This window comes from Musca domestica, unplaced genomic scaffold (genome assembly GCF_030504385.1).
Source record: "Musca domestica strain aabys unplaced genomic scaffold, Musca_domestica.polishedcontigs.V.1.1 12, whole genome shotgun sequence".
In the NCBI taxonomy this organism is placed as follows: Eukaryota; Metazoa; Arthropoda; class Insecta; order Diptera; family Muscidae; genus Musca; species Musca domestica.
This window is the reverse complement of record NW_026712155.1, coordinates 8,140,692-8,165,333: the sequence shown is the minus strand read 5'-3', so window position 1 is coordinate 8,165,333 and position 24,642 is coordinate 8,140,692. Positions and strand designations below refer to the sequence as shown.

The 24,642-nt window shown below is 37.3% G+C and overlaps 2 protein-coding genes and 1 long non-coding RNA gene across 3 annotated transcripts in view; 1 reads left to right on the top strand and 2 right to left on the bottom strand.

Annotated features, from left to right (window-relative positions):
* The window catches only part of LOC131800637 (uncharacterized), a 207,739-nt gene that overhangs the window by 139,029 nt on the left and 44,068 nt on the right, over nucleotides 1-24,642 (bottom strand). The gene's annotated exons all lie outside the window — the stretch shown is intronic.
* On the bottom strand, nucleotides 15,539-16,708 carry LOC101891380 (enhancer of split m5 protein-like). Its single transcript, XM_005191920.4, has one exon. The coding sequence runs from the start codon at nucleotides 16,557-16,559 to the stop codon at nucleotides 15,996-15,998; it is 564 nt and encodes a 187-aa protein (XP_005191977.1). The 5' UTR covers nucleotides 16,560-16,708; the 3' UTR covers nucleotides 15,539-15,995.
* On the top strand, nucleotides 21,814-22,567 carry LOC101901531 (enhancer of split m5 protein-like). The gene has a single exon (XM_005184972.4). It carries the CDS (start codon nucleotides 21,892-21,894, stop codon nucleotides 22,417-22,419), a length of 528 nt encoding a protein of 175 aa, XP_005185029.2. The 5' UTR covers nucleotides 21,814-21,891; the 3' UTR covers nucleotides 22,420-22,567.

Here is a 24,642-nt window from a genome sequence, read left to right as displayed (position 1 = left end):
CTGGAAACACTTGACTTTACAGAACCAAATAAAAAACAGAAAAATAAAATAAAAACTCAAAACACGCGTTGGTCTCGCATCTTTTTTTGTGGCATTCCACACCCACGCCACATTTCGGTGGATATGTGACACCACCAAACCGATGATGGACAGATTGAATTTTGTAAATGAATGTTCCAGCGACTAAGTAAATCTAAATGAATGTTTTTCATTTGTTTTTATTTTTATGGGCAGTTAAATGGGGAAATTTATGTTGTTGAAGCGTGTCAGAGGCAAGAGCATGAGAAATGGTCTAGTTGAACAAGAAAATATTCAAAAAATGGATATGGAAAACAAGAAAACCCTTGTTATAACAAAGTGGTCTAAAACTCATATTGTTTAATTGTATATTTAAAACACATCCTTTCATGTCTTTAAAAACTCCTTTCCTTTAAGAAAAGATTCCAATGACACTTCTGATCTACAAAAGGGTTCTAAAAACACTATTTCTCTAGGGAAGGTCCATAAGAGGAACATTTTATAAGAAATGTTTTTAAAGGTAAATTTCTCAGAAAAATACCCGGTACCTTACCTATAAAGGCTCAAAATTTTGAGTATCCGTGAAGCTCATAAAACGCGAAATTAACAACCGATTCCATTCAGACTTGGTACATCTCAATATTTCTGTCAATACAAGATCTGTTAAAAAGATGGTACCACCTCTCAACTGACAAAAAATTGACTTTTAAAGCAATATGCTATGAAAATATATAAACATTGATGATTTCAAATGAGGACCAGGGTCGAAAGCGCGCCTTAAATCACCTTTAGAGAAAACAAGTTCTCCGAAGTATGCTTTTTAGGGAAAGGGGGTTGGGAACATTCATCAGAAGCTGAATTTAATATTGGGGCCTAATAAAGATATTTTCTTCAAAAATTGTCTTTAAAGCAACCTTTCTGTGGAAAGCGGTTCATAAAAAAAACTCCTGCAAGAGAAGATCCACATTTCTTTGAAAGTAACCTTTTGAGTAACATTCTTAGAATAATGCATCCTCTAAAAGAAAGTTCAAAGGCTGAAAACTTTTTCTCGAACCAGAATCCTTAAAAACGGCCGAGTCCTTGTCATTAATGAAACTTATGGTGATGTAAGGATCTCTTCTATTTATAGGGTCCTTGAAAACACCCTTTTCCATGTGAAAGTTCTAAGAAACAAACTCTTATCTTCTCCAACTAAGAGTTCTTAAATCAAAGATTTTCTACACAAAGTTAGTTAAATGCGTTTTTTTTCAGAGGAGGTCCTAAAAGTGTCATCTGTGGAGAAAAAAATTTTCTGCTGATTATCCTTTCTAATAGCGATTATTATCTATAGAAGGGGTCATAGTCATTAATGCAACTTTTCGTGACTTAAAGCATAGTCTATGTAGGAAAGGGTCCTCGAAAGAAAATTATCGTTGAAAAATGATCCTCAAAAGTGTATACAGGGTTGTCCATATTCGACGGACCCATCTGGCAACGCCATAACTTTTGACAGAGATGTCACATCGCTTAATGACATACCGCGTTTGAAGCGTCAGTCCAAGCATATTTTTACCATGAACCAATACGCGCCACGCGAGCGCTCTGAAATAGTTGAAATTTACAAGAATTCAATTGTGAAAACTCAACGTGCTTTTAAAACATTAAAAAATATGAGAAGTGCGCCTTCTAAGAACACCATTTAGCGTTTATACGAAAAATTTTCGACGGGTAAGGCTCTTTCTAATCCGAAGAGGCCATATAAAAGTCGACCAAGGCGATTGGCCGAGAATATCGCTGCCGTACGAGCCAGTGTTGAGAGGTCCCAACGGTCCAACGGATTATTCGCATTGATTTGCATTTGTTCCCGTACAAAATTCAATTGACGCAAAGAATGTTGCCTGCGGACAAGCCTCGTCGATTGGAATGGGCCCAAAGAGTCATGGGTCCGTCGAATATGGACAACCCTGTAATTCCTATGAAAGGGTCATTAAAATCACTCAATCTTCAAAAGGGCCCTCTTTAGAAAAAAACGGGCTTTGAAAGATCCTTTTCTTTTTTATAAGAAAAGTTCCATTAAAAAAGGGAACGTGGAAAATACCCCTTCAATAAAAAGGATCTTCAAATCCATTTTCCCTAAAATACATACTTTCTCAAGCGTGCCCAAATTTCCCTCAAAAGACTATTGAAAGCATCCTTCCTTTAAGAAATCCTGCTAGACGAGGAAAGAAGGATCTAAGAAAGAATCCTTAAGAATCCTTAAAAAATCCTTAATGAAGCAATCAACCTTTTCTTAGGAAGGGTCCTTAAAATTAAACTACAATAACTGTAAATAAACGCTCTACAAGAACGGGTCCTTTAAACAAATTTCAAAAAGAGTATTTAAAAGCACGATTTCCAAAAGAAAGGATCACTTAATCAAAAATTTCTAATAAAACTCTTTCTGGATAAAAGGGACCTTCGTAACTCCTTTTCTTATAGAGAGCAGATTTTCTCAAAAGTCCTAAACAGCACTCAGTAAGTACGCTGTTAAAAAAATCCTACAATGCATCGCTTTGGACAGGGTCCAAAAAAGAAAAACACCTTTTCCTAACTGCCATTTTAGAATGAAGAAGACTTTTTCAATGAAAATGTCCTTAAGGACACCCATTCTCTAAATGAAGATCCTTATAAAGACTCCTCTAAGATAGGGTACCATAAGAATAGATCATGGAATGTATTATTTTTCTAAGAGTGTTCTAGAAAACATTCCTGTACAAAGAAAGAGTGGGACCCTTAAGCACATTTTACAAAAAAAAAGTCCTAATGATCAACCTTTTTCCAAGAGAAAGAAAATTATAAGGAATAAAGATTCCTTCGAAATAGCCATTTGAGATTGACGAATGAGAAGTGCCCTTTTCAAAATCCATTATCTGAACACAGGTCCTTAAGAAAACTATTTCTAAAAGGAAGTTTCCGGGTGTACACCGATTCTAGATATGAGGACTTTAATAAAGGGTCCTAGAATGTATCCTTCTTATGGAAAGATTAGGATGTATCTTTCTCAAAAAATGTATACATTCTAGGACGCTCTCTTATTGAAAGAGTATTTCTATGGGCATTCCCTATATACGACAAGGAAAAGGTCCTTAAAGGCAAACTTTCTGTAAGAAATACCCCTCCCTATACGTCCATGGTACAGTTCACAACCTTCCCATGGGAGAGGGCATAAGTATAAGTTCATAAAGAACCTAGATCCTAGAAGATTTTGCACTGCAACTGTCAACTTTCGGTCTTCTCTGTATGTGGCTGTGCAAACCTTTATTTCTGCAGAGATTACTTGAAATTCGAACTTCTTAACGGAGCCCAAAGGCAATTAATCCTTGTTCATTAGGGCACGCGACGTTATGGCGGGCAACAATATGAAAACATAAAAAGACAGACAAAAAACTCAATTTGATCTACATTTTGAACTCTTGATGTCGTAATTAAAACATCTATTACTTCCAAACAATGTCTAGACACACGCCACCAGTTTTTTGACGACGAGGACAGGCCAAAAAAATAAATCTCTAACTAATGACAAATTCAAATGACATCTGACAGCATTTGACATTTCCATTTACTCTTGACCAGACGGACGCCAAACCGCACGACATTTCGACTACTAAAAATATCAATTGCAAGGATCAAAAGGATTTGTTTGTTATGATTTTCATTCATTGATGACTTCATACCATACCATACCACACCACAACAACCAAACCAAAACGGAAAAGGATAATCACCAGACCAAAGACTAGACTGCCATATGTTAGGCCAGAGTCAAGAGAACGCCTCCTCGCGCTTAGTGAGAGAGAGTAATTACTTTGCGTGTGTTTGTGTTAGAAAATAATGATTTCAAATGAAGGGAAATTCAAGATTTAGGAGCCGGACTTATGATGGTGATTAACTTTTAGGATTTCTTCTGGATAATTACGGTAATTAAATCAAGGAAAATCAACCCTAACCATTAATAACTCAGTGGAAGTGTGGGGTCTTGGCTTAAAAATTTGTTTTTGAGATTTTTATGACATTCGCTGGAAATTTGTATTGAATATTTTTTGCAAGAAAGGGACTTACATCCTGGAACCTGCAAAACAACTTATATTATGCAAGGGAAGCTCTATACTCGAATACAGTCAGACCCATAATTATTGCTAGAAATCATAAAAAATCCACGATATTTGGAAATAGAGGAGCCCTACGATGTTTGTCCAGAAAATCTAAAAAAAAAAAAATATATTATAAAAATTTATGATTTTTGCCAGAATGTCCTTGAAGGATGTTTTTTAATACACGATATTTGTTCGCAACACATTTAAAATAAAAATCTTAAAAATCGCATTCTTTGGCCAGGAGTTCCTTAAAAGATGTTCTTAAAAAATCAAGATTTTTTCCAGAAAATCTTCCAAACTTCGTACAAAATTCCATGTTTGATTCACAGGGAAGATCTTAAAAAAATATTGATATTGAATATTGATTTAATTGTACATCGGTCCTCCAAAGATGAATCTAAAAAAAATCTATAATTTTTGCCAGGAGATCCTTAAACAAATTATCTGCAAATCTAAATAAAGTCTATTTGGCAGTAGGTATTTCTTTTTTTTTTTGAAACTGTCGAATTTCGGTAATGAGGTTTTAATCCATGAATTACGCTCAAGAGGTCCTTGAAAAACGTTTTATAAAAATGCACAATTTTTGGTCACGATGCCCTTAAAAAGCGATATCGTAAAAGGATCCACAATTTTAATTCAGGAGATCATTAAAATACATTTCCTAGTCAGTTGATCTTTTATAGGATTTTGGTTAAAAATGTACAATTTTATTTTCTTAAAAATCCTCATATTTACATATAGCCAGAAGTGTTTATAAAGAAATCAAAGAGTCCTACGAAAATTATCATCTCAATTTAAAAAAAAAAACTGATTGCTGAATGAAACCTTCACACGCTGTCCGAATGTTGCTCTGCGGTATTTTGGCCCATTCCCGGCGAAGCACTTGCTTGAGGTGATCGACACTTTGGTATTTTTTAGTGACAACCTTGCTTTCCCAAAATACTCCACACACAATTGTCCAACGGATTGGTATCCGGAGATTTCGATGGCCATTGTGCGGTGGAAATGAAGCGAGGAACCTCATTTTGTAACCATTCTTGGGTGGCGCGTGCTGAGTGCAACGGTGCTGAGGCCTGTTGGAATCTCCAAGGTTTGCGGCCAAAATGTTTGCGATCTCAAGGCTTAAATATACCATCCAGAATATTTTTGCGATAATATTCGACATTTTTCTGATGCCACGGTCGATTAATACGAGCGGAGAACGACCATCGGCTGTTATGGCGGCCCACACCATCACCATGGCCGGCGCTTGAGTTCTGGTGGCCAACCGAAGGTTCACATTTTCAGTTGACCTTTGGCAAGTAAAGATGATCATTTTGTTGGTTTACAAACTGCTGGACAACGAATGTTTTCTCATCGGAGAAAACCAAATTCGGCAGTTCACCATTTTCGGCCAAGCGAAGCAACTCTTTAGCTCTTTTGAGTCTATTTTTTCTGATGCGGTATAAGTTCTTGCACTTTTTCGAATTTCAATGATATTACCCCGAGTTCTTTTTTCAATATTAGACGAATGCGATGTGTTCAGCTCACGAGCCATTTTTCGGCCACTGCGACGCGGGTTTCGATCAAGTCGCTTCTTTACTTTTCGAGCCATTTCTGCTGATGTTGCTGTTTTCTTCCGTTCACATCCTTGCCGTCGGGCTACGCTACCAGTATCACGGTTACAATCGATGGTACGAGACATAACAGATTTATTCACATTTAAACGCTGGAGTGCTCTAACGATAGCCACTTGTAGTTTTCCAGTCAAATAGAAAAAAATCACACTATCACGCTTGAATTCCATCACGAATAACTTTTTTTCAGGAAAAGTCTCACCAAAATGCTTTTGTACACTTCTTGTAAACAATATAATGAGCTATCACAGGAATGATTTTAACAGCTGTAGGACGAGAGCCTTAGAAATGACAGCTGCCTGAAGTTAGTTGCAGTTTTTTCATCTCACCCTGAAAGTATTGGAAATTGTGACACTTTGTGGGTGATGTATCAGACATGGCTGGCAGATATCTATCATCTTCACAAAAGATATGTCTGACATTTGAAGAGAGTTGAGAGCTTATTTCGCATTTTGTTTTTAAAAATCTTGAGCCCTTCGTGGTGGAAGTACCAGAAGGAGTGCACCGAAATATCCCATCTTTACAGCAGACTTTGGGTTAATAAAAACATTGTTATGTGTGTAGTTTTAAGAGAACCGGAAGCTTATTTCGGATTTTATAATCCTTTTGGTTATTCAAAACATTAATCCTTTGTGGGTGAGGTACCAGAATAAATGGTCCAATCTCTACCATCTTTATAACAAATCTTGTGTTTATAGAAATATTGTGATGTGCCAGGTCTAAATGGAATCGGATGTTAATTTCCCTTCTTTGTGGGGGAGGTGCCAGTAGTAGTGGGCCGATATATTCCATCTTCACACCAGACTTCGGGTTAATAAAAAATATTGTGATGTCTGTACCTTGAAGACAATCGGACACTTACATCACATTTTATAAGAGTTGTAATTATTCAAAATTTTGAACATTTGTGGGGGGGTTCTTCATGGAGTGGACCGGTAAAGTCCATTTTCGCACCTGAATTAGAGCAAAATTGTATTATTCTATGTCTTTCTATGCAGTTTATAACACCTTTCCTAAAAATGGAGGAGTTTTTAGCACGGTAAGGGATTACATCAAATCAAGCTTAACAGTTGGAAATAACCACAAAAAAGTAACGGCTTTTTCGGTTTGTTTTTAAGGGTCAAATTTTTATACCCTCAGCCATATGTCTAAAGAGGGTATATATATTTTGATACGACCAAAACGTGCATCGTCGAAATAACGGTTTGGACCCTAGATCCTACTCCGTTTCAGGACATTTGGAGTTGATCTAGCTATGTCCGTTCGTCCGCACGACTGATACTCCCTTCGAGAGTTATCGTGCTCACCAGCCAGCCAGACAGACAGACGGACACCTCTAGATCAATTCAAAATGTTCTCAAACGGATTTGTTCCAAAGAGACCTAGGCTCTAAAATCGTTATTTCTATGATGCACGTTTTGGCCTCATCAAATGATATATAACCTCTGTAGCCATATGGCTGAGGGTATAAAAAATGAACCCTTAAAAACAAACCGAAAAAGCCGTTACTTTTTGTGGATATTTTCAACTGTTAAGCTTGATTCGATGTCATCCGTTACCGTAGTAGAAACTCATTCATTTTTAGAAAGGTGTTCTATTCGTTAACCGAGAAACTTATATTCAATAAGCTTCACAAACTAGTTTTTAAAATATTTCAACCCTCGGCAATTCAAGAAATAGCCGTTACTTTTTTGTGAATATTTTTTTAAAAATCTAAAACCTCATATCCCGCAATTCGTTGCGGTGCACAAGTGTTCAACCACCACCATTGCTGCTATACAAACCTAATTTCCTTTCAAAAATCCTTGCTATTCACTTGTTGTTTTATTTTCGAATTCATTATTATTCAAGCGTAACGGACATTACGGGGACACGACGGGATATTGGACGTTTTCGATTTTTAATTTCAACAAAGTGATGGCATTTATTGCACCTCTCCCATTAGTCCAGGACGAAAAAAAAGACAAAAGGCCAAAAATAAAACGTAAATAAAACCAAGTGCAACATAGCCCCTGATGTACATGATTTGATATAATATTGACAGGGAAGCTATGCATCGAACTACTACTCCCAGTTGGTAGGGGTGGTTTGCACGTGTTCAACTGAAATCCACAGAAAAAAAATCCATTCAAATAGGGACAGCGGCAGAGACACGTTTGTCCTGATAACGGTTAAAATAAACAGGCCAAGGGGGTAGGTATGACATTCATTCTTATTGTCCAGGGAGAGAGAGAGAGAAAGGAAGGGCGTTGGTGTTGGCGAGACGAGTCATTGTTTGATTTAGCACTTCCACCATATACGAGTATGGTGGCTCCTTTTGTTGTGCACGTGTGATCGTTCGATCGTTCGATCCTTTCTCTGGAGGATGAAAAGAATGCAGCAACGAAAGGGACAAGTGAACAAAGGCCCGAGGTTATTATAATGGAATTTGGTTTCCATTGGAATTTTTTTGTTTTGTTTGAAATACTCAGTTGTTGTTGCCCCTGGCCGGCCGAGGGGCACAAGTGTTAAATGCGTTGTTTATTTTAGTTGTCAATTTTTTTCCATTTCATTTTCATTTTTTTTTTTTGGTTCTCTATCAGGGTTCTTACATTTAGCCCCAGATTTGTTGTGATTTTTTGTTAAGCATTTCTTGGAAAAAATAAATACAAATCACGTGTTTGTCAGTTAAACGATGATGGGGTTCGTTTGGTTAGGGGTTTTGGTTCGTGGTGATTCTTTCATGATGGTATTAAATGACAATGCCACCACTGAGATAAATTAAATTAAATTCCCAAATGAGGGACAACAAATGTCCATAAATGTGGGATGGCGTATTGGAACAAGTGCATGTTGGAGGTGGGGAGATAGAAAGACTCTGAAACGTGCCTGGCATGTAGGTGCTGTCACACCATTCTTTAGATTATTTCGATTTTTTTTGAAAATACGTCACGCCTGAACCCCCTCAAAGATCTTGGCTGTGACAAGAAAAAGACGGAGAGGGGTGGGGGAGGTAGGAGATTTAGTATGTTTACCCAAAACTGTCTGGGTGACTGCATACGTCTTAAGGTTCTCTCCAAATTCTGATAATAATGTCACCAGAGATCGATCGCTTGATAAACGAAACATAAATACTTTCTAATGAATGAATTTATTTGTGTGTTCCATGGCATTTATTTTATCTCACTGCAGTTTAAAGGGGCAGCAGCAGTGGTGGGGTGGGGGGTCAACAGTTTTATACGAGGTATTAACCCCTTGTGGAACGGGTTAAACATTAACTCTTTTATTGAAAACAAGTAAAAAAAGCAGTAAGTTCGGGCGTTCGGGAGAACTAGGAAAACCATTTGGTACGAATTTGAACATTTTCAAAAAAATCCGTTAGAAACCTGTTAAAATCTTAAAAATACCGAACTTTGAATACCAACCACCATTTGAAACGAATTTAAAATTTTTCAAAAAAATAAAATCCGTTAAAATTTCTGTTAAAATCTAAAAAATACCGAATATATAAAGTCAACGGTATATTGGAGTCTATACGAAGACGTGGACCTGGATAGGCAACTTTTGTCATAAGCCATTACAATATTCAAAAAAAAAGAGGATGAATAATTTAGCTAAAATAATTAAAATACCGAATACAGGGAGGTACCGTTATATGGAGGCTATGCAAAGACCATAGACAATTTGTTGGCTCAGGCTGTAGTACCTACTAGGAACGTAAAATACGAATTTTCAAACCATTTCGGTGAATAATGTACCTAAAACCCTCAAAATACCGAATATAGGGAGTTACAGATATATTTGGGCATATAGGAAGACATGAACCTGCATAGACAATTTTCTGTCACTGGGTGTAGTACCTATTAGGAACTTCAAATACGAAATTTCAAAAAATTTCGGTGAATAATGTCGCTCATATCAAAATACCGAATATTGGGAGGTAACGTTATATGGAGGCTATACGAAGATCTGGATCTGCATAGACAATTTTCTGTCACAGGCTGTAGTACCTATATGGAACTTTAAATACGAAATCTCAAACAATTTCGGTGAATATTGTATGTAAAACCCTCAAAATAATGAATATAGGGAGGTACAGATATATATGGGCATATACGAAGACGTGGACCTGCGCAGACAATTTTCTGTCTTAGCCTGTAGTATCCATTTCGAACTTCAAATACCAAAGTTGAAACAATTCCGGTGAATAATGTCGCTAAAATCATCAAAATACCGAATATCGGGAGGTACTTATATATGGGGGCTATATGAAAACGTGGACCTACATGGCCCATTTGCGACTTAGAATTTTACGCTGATCAAGAATATATATACTTCGTTGGGTCTGACATGAGTATTTCGAGGAGTTACAAACGGAATGACAAACTTAATATACCCTCCATAGTATGGTGGAGGGTATAAAACTCGTCAAAATGTCGAATATAGGGACGTATTGATATACAGGGTGAGGTAAAAAAAAACTGCTACAAAGTCAAATGCCATAATTTTGATTTTTTTTAATTTTATTGAATGAAAGCAAATAAAAATGTCGGAACTAACATCAAATTTCAGAATAAGTTTAGATTTGTTTGAATTGGCCAATTGGCCAATGAAACCGTCACACGCTTCCCTAATGTTGCTCTGCGGTATTTTGGGTCTGCGGTATTTTGGGTCAAGGTCTGTGGCCAAAATGTTTTCGAGCCCAAGACTTTAATACACCCTCCAGAAAAATACAAGCGGAGAGCGATCATCGGCTGTTATGGCGGCCCACACCATCATCACAGCCCGCGCTTGAGTTCTGGTGATTTTTAGCTGACCTCTTTGGCAAGTAAACACGATCATTCGACAGTTCACCACTTTCGGCCAAGCGAAGCAACTTTTTAGCTCTTTTGAGTCTATTTTCTTTCTGTTGTTCTGTTGCGGTGTAAGTTCTTGCACTTTTTGGAATTTCAATAGCCTTACTCCGAGCTCATTTTTCAATATTTGCCGAATGGAAAATTGCACCACTTCGACGCGGGTTTCGATCAAGTTGCTTCTTTACTTTTCAAACCATTTCTGCTGATGTTGCTGTTTTCATCCGTCCACTTCCATGACGTCGGGCTAAGCTTCCAGTACCACATCAACGAGCGATGGTACGAGACACAAAAGATTTATTCACATTTAAATGCTGGAGTGCTCATCTCACCCTGAATAGACAATACTCTTCCAGGGGGTAAAGTACGCAGAAGGAACTCCTTTTGTGGATTTTCAGACAATTTCATTGAAAAATTTGGCTACAATCATCAAAATACCGAATATTCAGGGGGTATCATTATATTGGCGCTATAGGATATCGTGGACCGATATAGCTCATCTTCGAACTTGACCTGCCTACATACAAAAAACTGATCTGTGCAAAATTTTAACTTCCTATCTTTATTCGTTTTGACTCTAGCTTGATTACAACAGACGGACAGACGGACGGACAAGACCTACTGAAGGTGTGCCTCTAAGAAACAACCAGCTGAAAATATATAGGAGGAATATATATATACAAAAGAAGGGTCTTTGAAAGGGGTAAGAAGGGCTTTCATAGGTATACTATAGCTATGCAACATTCTCAAGACCATCGGAAAGGCATCCTTTTAGGTTCCTATTTATAAGTTCCACATTTAAAGTCCCTCTATGGACAAAAAATATTTTCTAAAGACGGTAGATGCTTTTTTTTAGACAGACGATCTTTTTTCATTTTTCTTGAGCCACAATTCCCTCATATGAACTGATCTTCTGGACATAGAACACCTTCTATGGCATACCTTACTTTCTATAAATATATAGATATACGGCACTGGAGGGCCTTCTGTGAGTATACGAGCTATACAATATTGTCGATAGACCTTCTGAAAACTGTATTTTTTATTAGATATTTTTAATCCTGTTCCATATGTCTGCTAGAAAAAAAGAGACCTTCTTTGGATACCCACAAAACCCCGCCTCTTAATTGTTGTTTCTATGGAGAACTTTAATCACTAGTCCAAGGAATATCATTGCCGGCGCACAGAGTTTTAAATGCATTCCATTTCATTCAACCTTCTGGAGTTGGAATAGATTTTCATAATAAAGTGACGTGATTACAAGAACGTTTTAGTTGTCACCGAGAAAGAAAAAAATTTCTCCTCAGAACACCCTGTAGACTTGTAAGAGGGGGGAATGCATTTATTTAATCTTTCCCCACCAATCAATTTTAATGACTTCATAAAAAAAACAAACCAAGACGTTGAAATGTTTGTGGAACCCTTTTTCTTAATCCTGCCTTTAGCCAAGAGTTGATTTAAACACTTTATCTTATCTTTGAGTCTATCAAGGTACACATGACCTGAATGGAAAATGTTTGGGTTTACCATTCGAAAAGGGGGTGTAAAATTTAACCTAGCACATATCAACTAAAAACAAGGGAATTCTTTGAATTAACACTTGTAAGTCGTAAAAAACTTTTTATTTGTTTATTAAAAAAAAAAAGAAATGGTTATTTGATTAACGATATCCAAAATACTCTCTTGAGGTCTTCCATAAAATAAGTCCAGTTGGGTCTTCTCAAAAAAGTTTTCCCAAATGATTGAAGACAAAAGTTTTTTCATTGAAATCCAAGTATGCCCTCTTATGAAAAGATCTTCAAGGAAAAATTACTCCTATAGCTCTCCTCTATACATTAATAAATTACAGGGCCTCGAGATGGTGGTATCCAGCTTCTGTATAAAATTATTTTCTAAAATAGCGATAAAAAAACGTATCTACATACAATACCTTGGAGAGGTGTCGCCTAAAAATAAGTTTTTCTGGTGGTCCTTTATAGACAGAACTCTTTAAAAAAGAGCTCTATATAGATAAGCCTTTCCACCGCCCTTTTATGAATAAAAGATATTTGTATATAGGTAGATCAGCAGTTCTTATATAAATATAAAAATTGTAGGCAATCTTAATGGCATAATATACGAGTTATTTTTTCATATTCAAACAACAAGAGTTTCTTCAGAAAAAAAATGTTCTGAATAAGAAGTACTGAAAGCATTTCTTGCATATAAGGCCTCCACGAAGTTGTCTAGACAGGGTAGACCTCTCCTCTACACCAATAAAAAAATTTTAGAATTAGTTTAGATTTGTTCGAATTTGTCACCTTTGATGGCCAATGAAAGCGTCACACTCTGACCGAATGTTGTTCTGCGGTATTTTGACCCATTCCCGGGGAAGCGCTTGCTTGAGTTGATCGACACATTGTATTCTTTAGTGGAATGTCCAACGTCTGCGGCCAAAATGTTTGCATGCCCAAGGCTTTGATGGACCCTCCAGAATATTTTCGCGATAATATTCGGCATTTATTCTGATACCACGGTCGGAGAGCGACCATTCACTATGACCGGCGCATAAGTTTTGGTGGCCTAAAAACGTCAGAAATGTTGTCTAGGCCAAAGATACTTTCCTAAGTCATTCTATATATTTAAGAACTTTATAAAGTCTATCGAGGCCTCCGAAAGGTCCTTTATGACAGACCTTCCACACATTTAGTCAAATGCTTTCCGAAAGCCTCTGAAAAATATAAAACATTCTGAGGATATTTTACATAGAAGAGCGTCTGAAAGTCTTTCATACACAAAAAAACATCAGGAAAGCACTATGAATGTAAAAGAAGCCCTTCCATAGCTGCTAAAAAGCTCCAAGACATAGTCTTCCACACCTAAGGGAGCTATGGAAGTCTTCTAGGTGATGACTTTCTGGGTGTCCTCTACAAACAAAGGATCACTTCCAGACATTAATAGATCCTGAAGATCAAGACCTTCTAGATGTATGGAGAAGAACTCCTAGTTTTTTTTTAGCACAGAAGACCATCAGTAGTACTTTAACCCTGAGAGAGAAATGTCTTTATAGGTCCACGATATCGTATAGCCCGCATAAAACTGTACCCACCTGAACTTAGAAATTTGGACGATTTAAAGGACATTATTCACCGGAGTTGTTTAAATTTCGTATTTAGAATCCGTAATGGGTTATACAACCTATGACAAAAAATTGCGTATGCAGGCCCACGTCTTCGTATAGCCTCCATATAACGATACATACCAATATTCGGTATTTTCATAATTTTAGCGACACTTTTTCGTCGGAGTTGTTTCAAAATTTGTATTTAGAGTTCGTAATGGGAACAGCAAGAAAATTGTCTATGCAGGTTCAGGTCTTCGTATAGGCCTCATATATCAGTACCTCCCTATATTCCGCATTTTAGGTACAATATTCACCGAGATTGTTTGAAATTTCGTATTGGAAGATCATAATAGGTACTATTGAAAGGAAAATCAAAAAAAATTTGGAGTTCACACCTTTGAAATTTCAACAAATGGGAGCTTTTTAGACCAAGAAATTGGACTTATATGGGATATATTTTGCAGGGACTTAAACTATCCACTGAAAACCCGAAATAACAGCTGATTTCGTTTGTATTATGGTTGAAACCTAAAAAATACCAAACACCAGGGAGGAGGAGGTTATACCCGAATGTGGACCGATATGGAACATTTTCAATATCAAACTTCTAAGGAGTATGATAAACATCCTTGCCAAATTTCATTAATTTGTCTAGGAAATTGTAAGGTCTATCCTGATATCAACTGACGGACATCGATAAATCGACTTACGTTTTTATACTGATCAGGAGTATATGTCCTTTATGGTGTCTGCAACAAATATTTCGAGGGGTTGCAAACAGAATTATAAACCTAATAGAATTTCAATCTTATGGAGGGGGGTATAAAAATTGTGATTTTTTCCAGAAAAGTCGAAGTCTGAATCACTTTGCGTCGCTGGTTATAGAGAAAACGGAGACCGAAAGGACGATTGCACATACAGATGTAATTCGAAAAATTTTATTTGGAATTCGAGAATTCCCTTTGCAATTCGTAACAATCCATTTTAATTGCGAATTATTGCATTCCGTATTCGAACAGAATTTTTTATTCGAATTAATTCTTCTGAAATTCGAATTATTCCATTTTAAATTCGAAACAAAAAAATTGCAAACATTTTTTGCCTTGGCTTTATATTTGCTTTTTCGAATTACAAATAAAATGAATCGAATTACAAAGGAATAATTCTAATTTCAGAAGAATTAATTTTACGAATTACAAATTATATTCTCAAATTACGACTGAAATGTTTCGAAAAACAATTTTAGTTTCCGAATTACATCTGAAAAAGGTGTAGATAAACTCAGGCTCCACAGGTGAGTCCACCGGTAAATGACATATTTTGATCTAAAATAAAGTTTTCAGCTCTCCCCACGTAGCAATGCAGGGTTTTATCAAGGAATCTTTAATTTTTCCCTCATCCAATATGAGATCATTACCCAAAAAACTGTATTTTTATGTTTGAATGGATGATATTCCATTCCAGATTCTTCTGTGAACCTGTACTTTTATTTCCCTCAAAAATGAATAGCCATAGAAGACAACAAGTGTTCATGACAAGCCGAAATTCAAGCCCAACCCCTACGAAACAAAAATCTCAACACAATAGGGAACGAAAGGCAGGTAGCTGAGATTTCATGCAACTCATGGCATCCACCCCAAAACATAAAAGATGACCAGAGAGGAAGCCCAAACAGGTACAGTCTGACACCCCAAAAACAAATTTTGAGATGTGGAACAACATTATGCTGACAAGTGCAGCAGGAGAAGTACAGAAATGATGCTAATGCTGATGATGATGCTGAGCTAGAAATTTTGAAAAATTGGAAACAAAAATTGAAAAATTTTGTTTTGAAGAAAAAAATTAAAAAACCACAGATTTTAGATTTCAAATAAAATGTTTATATTTTTTAAATATTTTTTCGTTCTTAAAACTAGTTTACAGACTAATAATTATGTACTACCTAACCTAGAAAAACACAATTTGTTAAAGCTTTTGAGTTGGACAATTAAAAATAAAATTTAAATTGGTATTTCTAAAATACAAATTATAAAAATTGTTGAAGTAAAAATACAATATCATTTTTTTTCTTAAATACGAAAGTTAAAAATTATTAAAGGCAAAGTTACTAAAAATCCTAATAAAGCCAAGTTTGTTGATTTTTTTGTTTTGTTTCTATCACAGAGAGAATAAAACTCCTAACAGAGAATTATATAATTTCTACAAATGTAAGGGGTAAGGGGGGTTTGTTGGGGGGAAGACACAATATTATGTTGCGTTTAAAGCTGTTAAGTTGCAATTTTTTTAACTAAAACTAAATTCAGGATACTTTCGATTACCAAGGACGCCACATAGAGTTGTTGGAGGTGGTGCTGTTGGGAGATCCTTGTGAGGATTGCTGTTCCTCATTGTCACTGCAATAACCCGAGGAGGCTGGGCTCATGGGGGCCTTTTCGTTGACTTTGTTGGCCAGCTCATCCTTAACCACAGGCACTGAGTTTTGTTGCAGCAAACGATTAAATTCGGCACCCAAATGGGTCATTACGGCCTTGCCAATGTTGATGTTGATACCAGGAGTACCGGCCATAACGCGAGACACTTCATTGACGGCATTCATGTAGCCATGACGGAAACTGTCTATGGGCACCATTGCAGGAAAATTAGGAGTCTGTGGTTTTTCTTGTACTTTCACCTGAGTCTTCATAAATTCCAAGGCGGATTCCAGCATCTCAGCTTTGTCCATGCGGAGAATGGCATCATTGCCCTGGAATTCGGCAACCAATTCTTTGAGGGCATCCAAACACTTGTTCATGCGGGCCCGTCTTTGGCGCTCCAGCAAGGGTTTTTTCACTTTGAGGTAGTGTTGGGTTTTGGAAACGAATTCTGTTTGAGGAGCCATTTTTGGGTGTTTTGTTGTTGTTTTCTTTGTTTTTGTGAGGAACTGTACGTTTTCGTTTATTTTTCTTTTTTCTCAAAAAAAGGAAAAATTTTCTGAGATGTTTTTTCTAAGGAAGACTACAACGAAATGATGCTGTTATCCCAGAGAGCCAAGGTTTTTATAGCTCAGCATCTCAGCAAAGGCTCTCCGTGTGGGTCTTGTAAACAAGAGTTCATCTCTATCTCACGGAGAGTGAGAGAGCGCCCAGGATAAGAAAAATCAAAGGAAATTGTAAAGTGTGGGAATGTTTTTTTGAGGTCGCCAGCCAACACCAGCAGCAACAACAAAAATCCATGGCAAGGATGCCAATTGTCTCGCTGAGCAGGTAGCAGGTTTTAACGTCTGATCCTTGCACAACTCGGAAGATATATATGGGCGGACAGACAAAGAACATTAAAAATCATTGTTAGAGCAATTTTCTTAAAGGAAAACATCCTGATCCTTTTTTGTTTTGAGAGAAGATAAATAATTGAGGCATTGAAATTTTTTTGGTGATGGGAAAAAGATTTTCCCCACAGTTCGAAAATTTGGTTTTCTTTTGTGAAACCCACGAGAAAATTCTCTTAGCCTTATGGCCCAAAAAGGATGTTGGCAAAGGAAAGGATATCAAGAGCAGTAATCGCCCAGCCATTAGCAGGAGAGAATATGAAGGCAATCAGACAGACATAAATGTGGCTCATAATCAGACCAGTCAGTCGGTTAGTTCGTCAAGCAGCCATCCAGCCAGCTATCCATCCAGCCTACGACAAGCAACCATAACGAAAGTAATTCTACTTGGACTGCTGTTGCCGTTGATGATGATCATGACAACGCTGATGATGATGGCTGGCTTGTCTTTCAGAAACGTGAGAAACAATTTTGTCGTACGTTTCCCACGCGATGAGAACACCTGCCCATTTTTATTTTTTCCTGCTTCTTAACATCGCGCATCAGCATAAATATGTGTTTGGTGTGCGTGTGTGTATTTGCTTATCTCTAATAAGAGCCATCAAAAAATAAGTTGGGAGCCCCCTTGCATGTAGACAACATGTATGGATGCTTGCAACAACAACCCCAAGTATAACAACAACATCTGTGGCAGTATGCGGCTGATCATGCTGATGATGGTGGTTGGTGGCAGTGCAACTTTAAGCCCCACAACAGACACGAGCTTGTCATGGGCACAAACTGGCTACCAAGTAACAGAGATGTGAGAGAGTGGGGAGGGGGTATTTGGTCTTCAGCAAATGAATGAAGTCAGCAAGGCAAGCAACCAGCAGCACTCATTCAGTCTTACTGACCTCAACAACGACTACCACGATCGTCGTCGTCATCATCTTCATCCTCATCATCATCGTGGATGATGAGATGGTGTTACCGCTTACCACATGTCCCATAAAGCCTACTGCTGTTACGCACCAACCAACCAAACCAACCAAGCGATTCATTCATTTCACAAAACTCACCTTAACTTCTACTCTCCCGGATGTGGCAACAAACATCTCAGTCCCAACTGGTTGGTTAGCAAGTTTGTGAACCGGTCAATTATTTTAAGCCCCCAGGAGTGTGGAGTTCAAAACTCTTTTTCAGAAAAGAGCACATGCCGTGCCCCATGGTTTTCTCACGTTCACCCAATCGAATAAGAATCGCATTCTAAACACGTACTCTGGCCAGCACTCTCGCAACGCATGTCTCTCACACGCTCTCGTTTCATTCATGTCAGTTTGCTCATTCCAGGCACACGCTCTCCCGTTGAACGAAGCAATAATGGCTTTGTGTGCAGCGCAGTGTTGGGCTTAGAGCACGCTCTGCAATGTATTGGCTGTGGCAAGTACAGTAGGACGTATAGTAGTTTTAGGAGAGAATGGAAGGAAAATGTCTGGGAGGAAAAATAATTTTATTGAAAAAATAGGACCTCTTCAAAATCATGCCATTGGAGTTTCATCGAAATTGTCCATTTTGACACCCATAGCCTATGATAAGGCAGAACACGTATAAAATCTGATGAGGCCAAAATATATCCCAAGGAAACAACGGGTTTTGGCTTCATGTCTCTTTGAAAATATTACGATGTGTAACTATTGGATAGAATCTGATACTTTTCTCAAAGGTTTAAGTTAGCCATGCCGAAGACGGAATGAAAGACGTTAAATGGCTTGGATATCACAATTTAACGTCCTTCTTTCCATCTTCTGCATGGCTAATTGGTACCTTCGAGAAGAATCTCTGATTTTATCCAATTGTTACACATCGTAATATTTTTATACACATTGACAGGACCAAAACGTCCCTCATCGAAATAATGACACTTTGGAAGAAACACCTTCAGGACATTTGGAGTCGACCTAAGAATGTCTGTCCATTTGACTGGTACTGACTCTCTACAGGGTGCAACAAAGTCAAACGCCATAATTTTTACATTTTTTGTCTTATTTTTTTCTTTTAATTGAAAGCGAAAAATGTCGGAAATAGCATTAAATTTTAGAATACGTTTAGATTTGTTCGAATTGGTCACCTTTGGCACGAATTATGGCCTTCAAACAGTCAATGAAACCGTCAGACGTTGTCCGAATCTTGCTCTGCGGTATTTTGGCCCATTCCCGGCGAAGCGCTTGCTTAAGGTAATCGACACTTTGGTTTTTGTGAAATGCCAACCTTGCTTTCCAAAATATGTACTCTAGACACAATAGTCCAACGGATTGGTATCCGAAGATTTTGGGTGCCATTATGCGCTGGAAATGAAGCGAGGAACCTCATTATGTAACCATTCTTGGGTTGCGCGTGCTGAGTGCGATGGTGCTGAGTCCTGTTCTGCGGCCAAAATGTTTGCGTGCTCAAGGCTTTAATACACCCTCCAGAATATTTGTTGGCGATAATATTCGGCATTTATTCCGATGCCACGGTCTATTAATACGAACGAAGAGCGACCATTGGCTGTTATGGCGGCCCACACCAACACCATGGCCGGCGCTAGAGTTCTGGTGGCCAACCAAGGTGCACATTTTCAGCTGACCTCACGATCATTATGTTTGTTTACAAACTGCTGGACAACGAATGTTTTCTCATCGGAGAAAACCAAATGCGGCAGTTCACCACTTTAGCTCTTTTGAGTCTATTTTCTTTCGGTTGCGGTGTAAGTTCTTGCACTTTTTGGAATTTCAATGATTTCACCCCGAGCTCATTTTTCAATATTTGCCCAATGGAATTTTGCTACATGTTCAGCTCACGAGCCATTTTTCGGCCACTGCGAAGCGGGTTTCGATCAATTCAATTCTTTACTTTTCGAACCATTTCTGCTTATGTTGCTTTTTTCTTCCGTCCACTCCCTTGACGTCGGGCTACGCTACCAGTATCACGGTAGCGAGCAATGGTACGAGACACAAAAATTTATTCACATTTAAATACTGGAGAGCTCTAACGTTAGCCAGTTGTGGTTTTCCAGCCAAATATAAAGAAATCACACTATCACGCTTGAATTCCATCACGAATAATTTTTTTTCTGGAGAATTCTCACCAAAATGCTTTTGTGCGCTCGTAAACAATATAATGAGCTGTCACTGGAATAATTTTAACAGCTGTCGGACGAGTGGCTTGGAAATGACAGCAGTCTGAAATTGGTTGCAATTTTTTTATCTCTCCCTGTATATATATATGAGACTCAATTTCGGGAAATAAGGAGGTAATTTTGAAAATGTGCCCTTAGTATAGTAATTGTACTAAATGGTACTAAATTTGGTGTTGGGTGAATAGAAAAATATCAAATGTTGAAGTCTATAAGAATCAACGTCCAGACAAAACGACTGAAGCTAGAATCTCGAAATTTTGCACGAGGGTCAGTCTTGGTGCGTAGGTATTGTATTGGACACAGAATGAGCTAGAATTCTGGCATTTTGTATGAGAGTCGAAAATTTCGAAAAACGTGCTAACATATAAAATGGTACCATTTTGTATAAATAGAACGGACAGAGCCAAAATCTTAAAAAGTTGGTATAGAAATCTAAATTTGAAATTAAGTTTGATATATGAAGGTGGTTTTGAAAAAGTGTACTAAGTGTGCGAATTGTACTAAATGGTACGAAATTTGGTGTAGAGTGAACGAAACAAAGGTGTAATTTTGAAATTGTGTATTTTGGTCCTGTAGTAGAAGGTTTATAATAAAGAGGTGGTTTTGAAACGTTTTACGATAAGGATAAGGAATAGAACCGCAATCCTGCCAATGTCTGTGTTTAAGCTATGGAGGTGGATTTGGAAATACGTCCCATATTTGTACGAAAAGTACTAAGTGGCAATAAACTTGGTATTGGGAAAAGGAATAGGACTGGAATCCTAAAATTTGGTATTGAGATCTCCGTTGTTATCTGTAATTAAGATATCAAGGTAGTTTTAGACATGTGTACTATAATTGTACGAAAAGTACTAAATAGTACTAAATTTGCTATTCGGTGAAGGGATAGAGCTAAAATCCTGAAATTGAGCTGGAATCCCGAAATTTGATATTAAGGTCTCTGTTCCTATCTGATGGTTTTGCAAATGCGTACTATAATTTTTCGAAAAGTACTAAATGGTACCAATTTCGGATCTCAGTTGGGGGTCTAGAAAAAAAGTTGTAATCCATTGTACAATGGATTTACTACTTTCCTCCTTCAAATGAACGATTTTGAAGACTTTTTGATATAAAAGGTTAACATTTTCTTATTATTATATCCGAAAAAGGAAAAAATTGGTACGAATCTGAAATTTTAAGTTGGACGAAGTAGTGGGAACTTGCTAGCTTAGTGAAGAAGGAGGTCGTTCTGAAAATATGTGTACGGCTCTTGATTAAAAGTTTTTTTTAATTTTTCTTAAAACCCCAAAATCTTTCTCAGAGGGTCCTTCCAAATTATTCTTACAAAAACCAACATGGATGGCACGAAGGCAATTACTTCCTTAAATTGTATTCTGCGACATAAAGCTTGCTTCAAACACGCGCCTATTTGATTGGAACACTTGTGGATAAAAACTCTTTTCGCCTCCAAAATCAAAACCATACCTTCCTCTGATACGATCTATGTTACTTTCCTACTATCGACCAGCAAATGCACTCACAAAATATCCAGTGGTAAGGGTTGTATTTTGCGTGTGCTGTACACGTTCGTTTCTATTCATTCTCACACTCTCTCTGCCAAACCAATCAACTCCAATGAGCAGCTCAGATTTTGTCCAACTAAGCCGGCAGAGTATAAATAGCCGACCAGTGCAGCAATCAGTTATCATTCTCATTGTAACTCACAAATAAGACACAACTCCAAATTAAAAAATAAAAAATCAACAAAAAATGGCTCCACAAATGGAATACGTTTCCAAGACGCAACATTACCTCAAAGTCAAGAAACCTCTGCTGGAGCGGCAAAGACGTGCACGCATTAACAAGTGTTTGGATACTCTCAAAGAATTGGTGGCCGAATTCCAGGGTGATGATTCAATTATGCGCATGGACAAGGCCGAAATGCTTGAGTCAGCTGTGGCTTTTATGAAGAAACAAGTTAAGCAGGCGAATGCGACGAACTTTACTGTGACAATGCCAATGGATTCTTTCCGCCACGGTTACATGAATGCTGTCAATGAAGTTTCCCGTGTCATGGCTGCCACTGCCGGCATGGATGTACAAACTGGCAAGGCTGTTATGGTACATTTGGGCAGTGAATACAATCGTCTATTGCAAATGTCAGCTATTTGCCAACAAAAGGAGATGGTGGAAGAAGAATCCTGCTCGGCTCCCATGTCACCAGCTTCATCGGGTTATCACAGTGACGATGGTGAGGAATCATCTGCAGCAGCCACCTCCGTTTGGCGTCCTTGGTAAGGACAGAAGCTGAAAAACCTTGTAACTTTTTGAAAAGAAATCGAAAGCTTTAATTTGAATAACCTACGAGAAGAAGACTGCGATATATGTTCCACTGTGATAACCAATTACTTAGTTTTAAGATAATTTGTAAGAAGAAAAAAAAAACAACAACCACAAAAGCTTTAATATTGTTTAAGAAAATATAATTTAACAAAAAATATAATTAAAAATTTTGAAAGAAAAATTCTATAGATTTCTTTTGTTGATACGGGTATGGTTTTGGACTATACACAAACAGTAAAACCTGGAAAAATAATTTTAATAAAACAAAAAAAAAAAAAAAATATTGGCCAAGAATGGTGACTCTTTTGTCATTCAATTACGAATGGCATCAGAATCACCATTCTTTGGTTGGAGGAAGCCCTAAGAAATATTCTACAATTTTCGGGCAAGAAGTCCTTAAAATCGTGGAAAACAACGAATTTTTACCATGAGGCCCTCAACAATTTTCCTTAAAAAATAAATATTTTTTAGTCAATACGACCTTTAATTTTTTCTATAAAAGTTTTCCTTCGGAAGTCAATAAAAAATTAAAATTTTGGTAAAAGGATCCTAAAATTTCATTAAAAAATCGTTAAAAATCCACCATGCTTGGCCTGGAGGTCCCTTAAATCTTTTCTTTAATATACATGAATTTGGTTTCAAAAAAGTTATAAAAATTCTAAAATTAAAAGTTAAAAAGTATACGTCGGTTATGCCGATCGATGAATACCCTCTGCCAATGAGTGGGCCAATATTGTCCACTTCGTATCAAATAGATTTGGGATATGAGAAACGTTGAAAAGTGTAATGTATTAGATATATATTGTATATATATTCGAGCAAATATCATGCGAACAATTGTTATTAAAATTTTAAACTTTTTGTGGGGGAGGTTCTAGAAAGAATGGGTCGACAAATTCCATAAATTTTGAAAAAAAATCACTGACTTCTTTCGCAAGTTATGGGAGACATAAGTATTGAAAATTATGACCCTTTAGGACAGAGGTACCATGAGGGTTGGGTCGACAGCTATCATTTTCATATCAGATCCTAAGAAAGTAGAACTTTTGAAATCGCCTATATATCCCACCTTCATTGCAGATCCTGTGTTAGTAGAAATATTGGGATGTGTGAAATTTGAAGAGAATTGAATGCTTATTCGCCTTTTATGAGCATCATGATTATTTAAAATGTTGACCCTTTGTAGCAGAGGTACCAGAAGAAATGGTTCGACATCCACCATCTTCATAACAGATCTTGTCTTGATGGAAATATTGAGATGTACGAAGTCTAAATGGAACCGTATATTAGTTTTGCGTTTTATGAACTCATGGATATTCAAAATTTTGACCCTCTGTGGGGAGGTACCAGAATAAATGATCCGATCTCTACCATCTTCATAACAGATCTTGTGTTGATGGAAATATTGAGATGTACCAAATCTGAATGGAATCCGATGTTAATTTCGTGTTTTATGAGCTTCGTGGATATTCAAAATGTTAACCCTTTGTGGAGGAGGTACCAGAAGGCCAGAAGGAGTGGACCCATATATCCCATCATCACAGCAAACCTTGTGTTAGTAGAAATAATGAGTTGTGTGAAATATGAAGAGAATAGGATGCTTATTTCGGATTTTATAACCGTTTTGGTTATTCAAAACTTTGAATGGGGAGGCACCAGAAGGAGTAGACCGATATATTCCATCTTAACACCATATCTTGGGTTTATAAAAATATTGGGATATGTGATTTTTTTTTTTTTGGAGGGGAAAGATATTGTGAATTTTCACACCCGACCTAGCGCTGATGCAAATATTAGGATTTGCAAAGTTGGAACGAAATCGGATTATTCTTTCTCTTTCTATGCAGTAAAACTTTTTTTTTTTAAATGTTGAGCTTTTGTGGGGAAGACACCCGAAGGAGTGGACCGATATTGCCCATCTACGAACTCAATCTAAGTTTAGTAATCATATTATGATGAAACAAGTTTGGACCACATCGAATATTCCCTTCGAGAGTTATGGTACGCACCAGCCAGCAGACAGACAGACGGACGGACATCGCTAGATCTCTCCAAATGCCTTGAAACGAATTTGGTCCAAAGAGACCTAGGGTCTAAAACCGTTATTTCGATGAGGCATGCTTTGGCCGTATCAAATAATATATACCCTTTCTAGTGTTCGGCCATGACGTCTTTGAA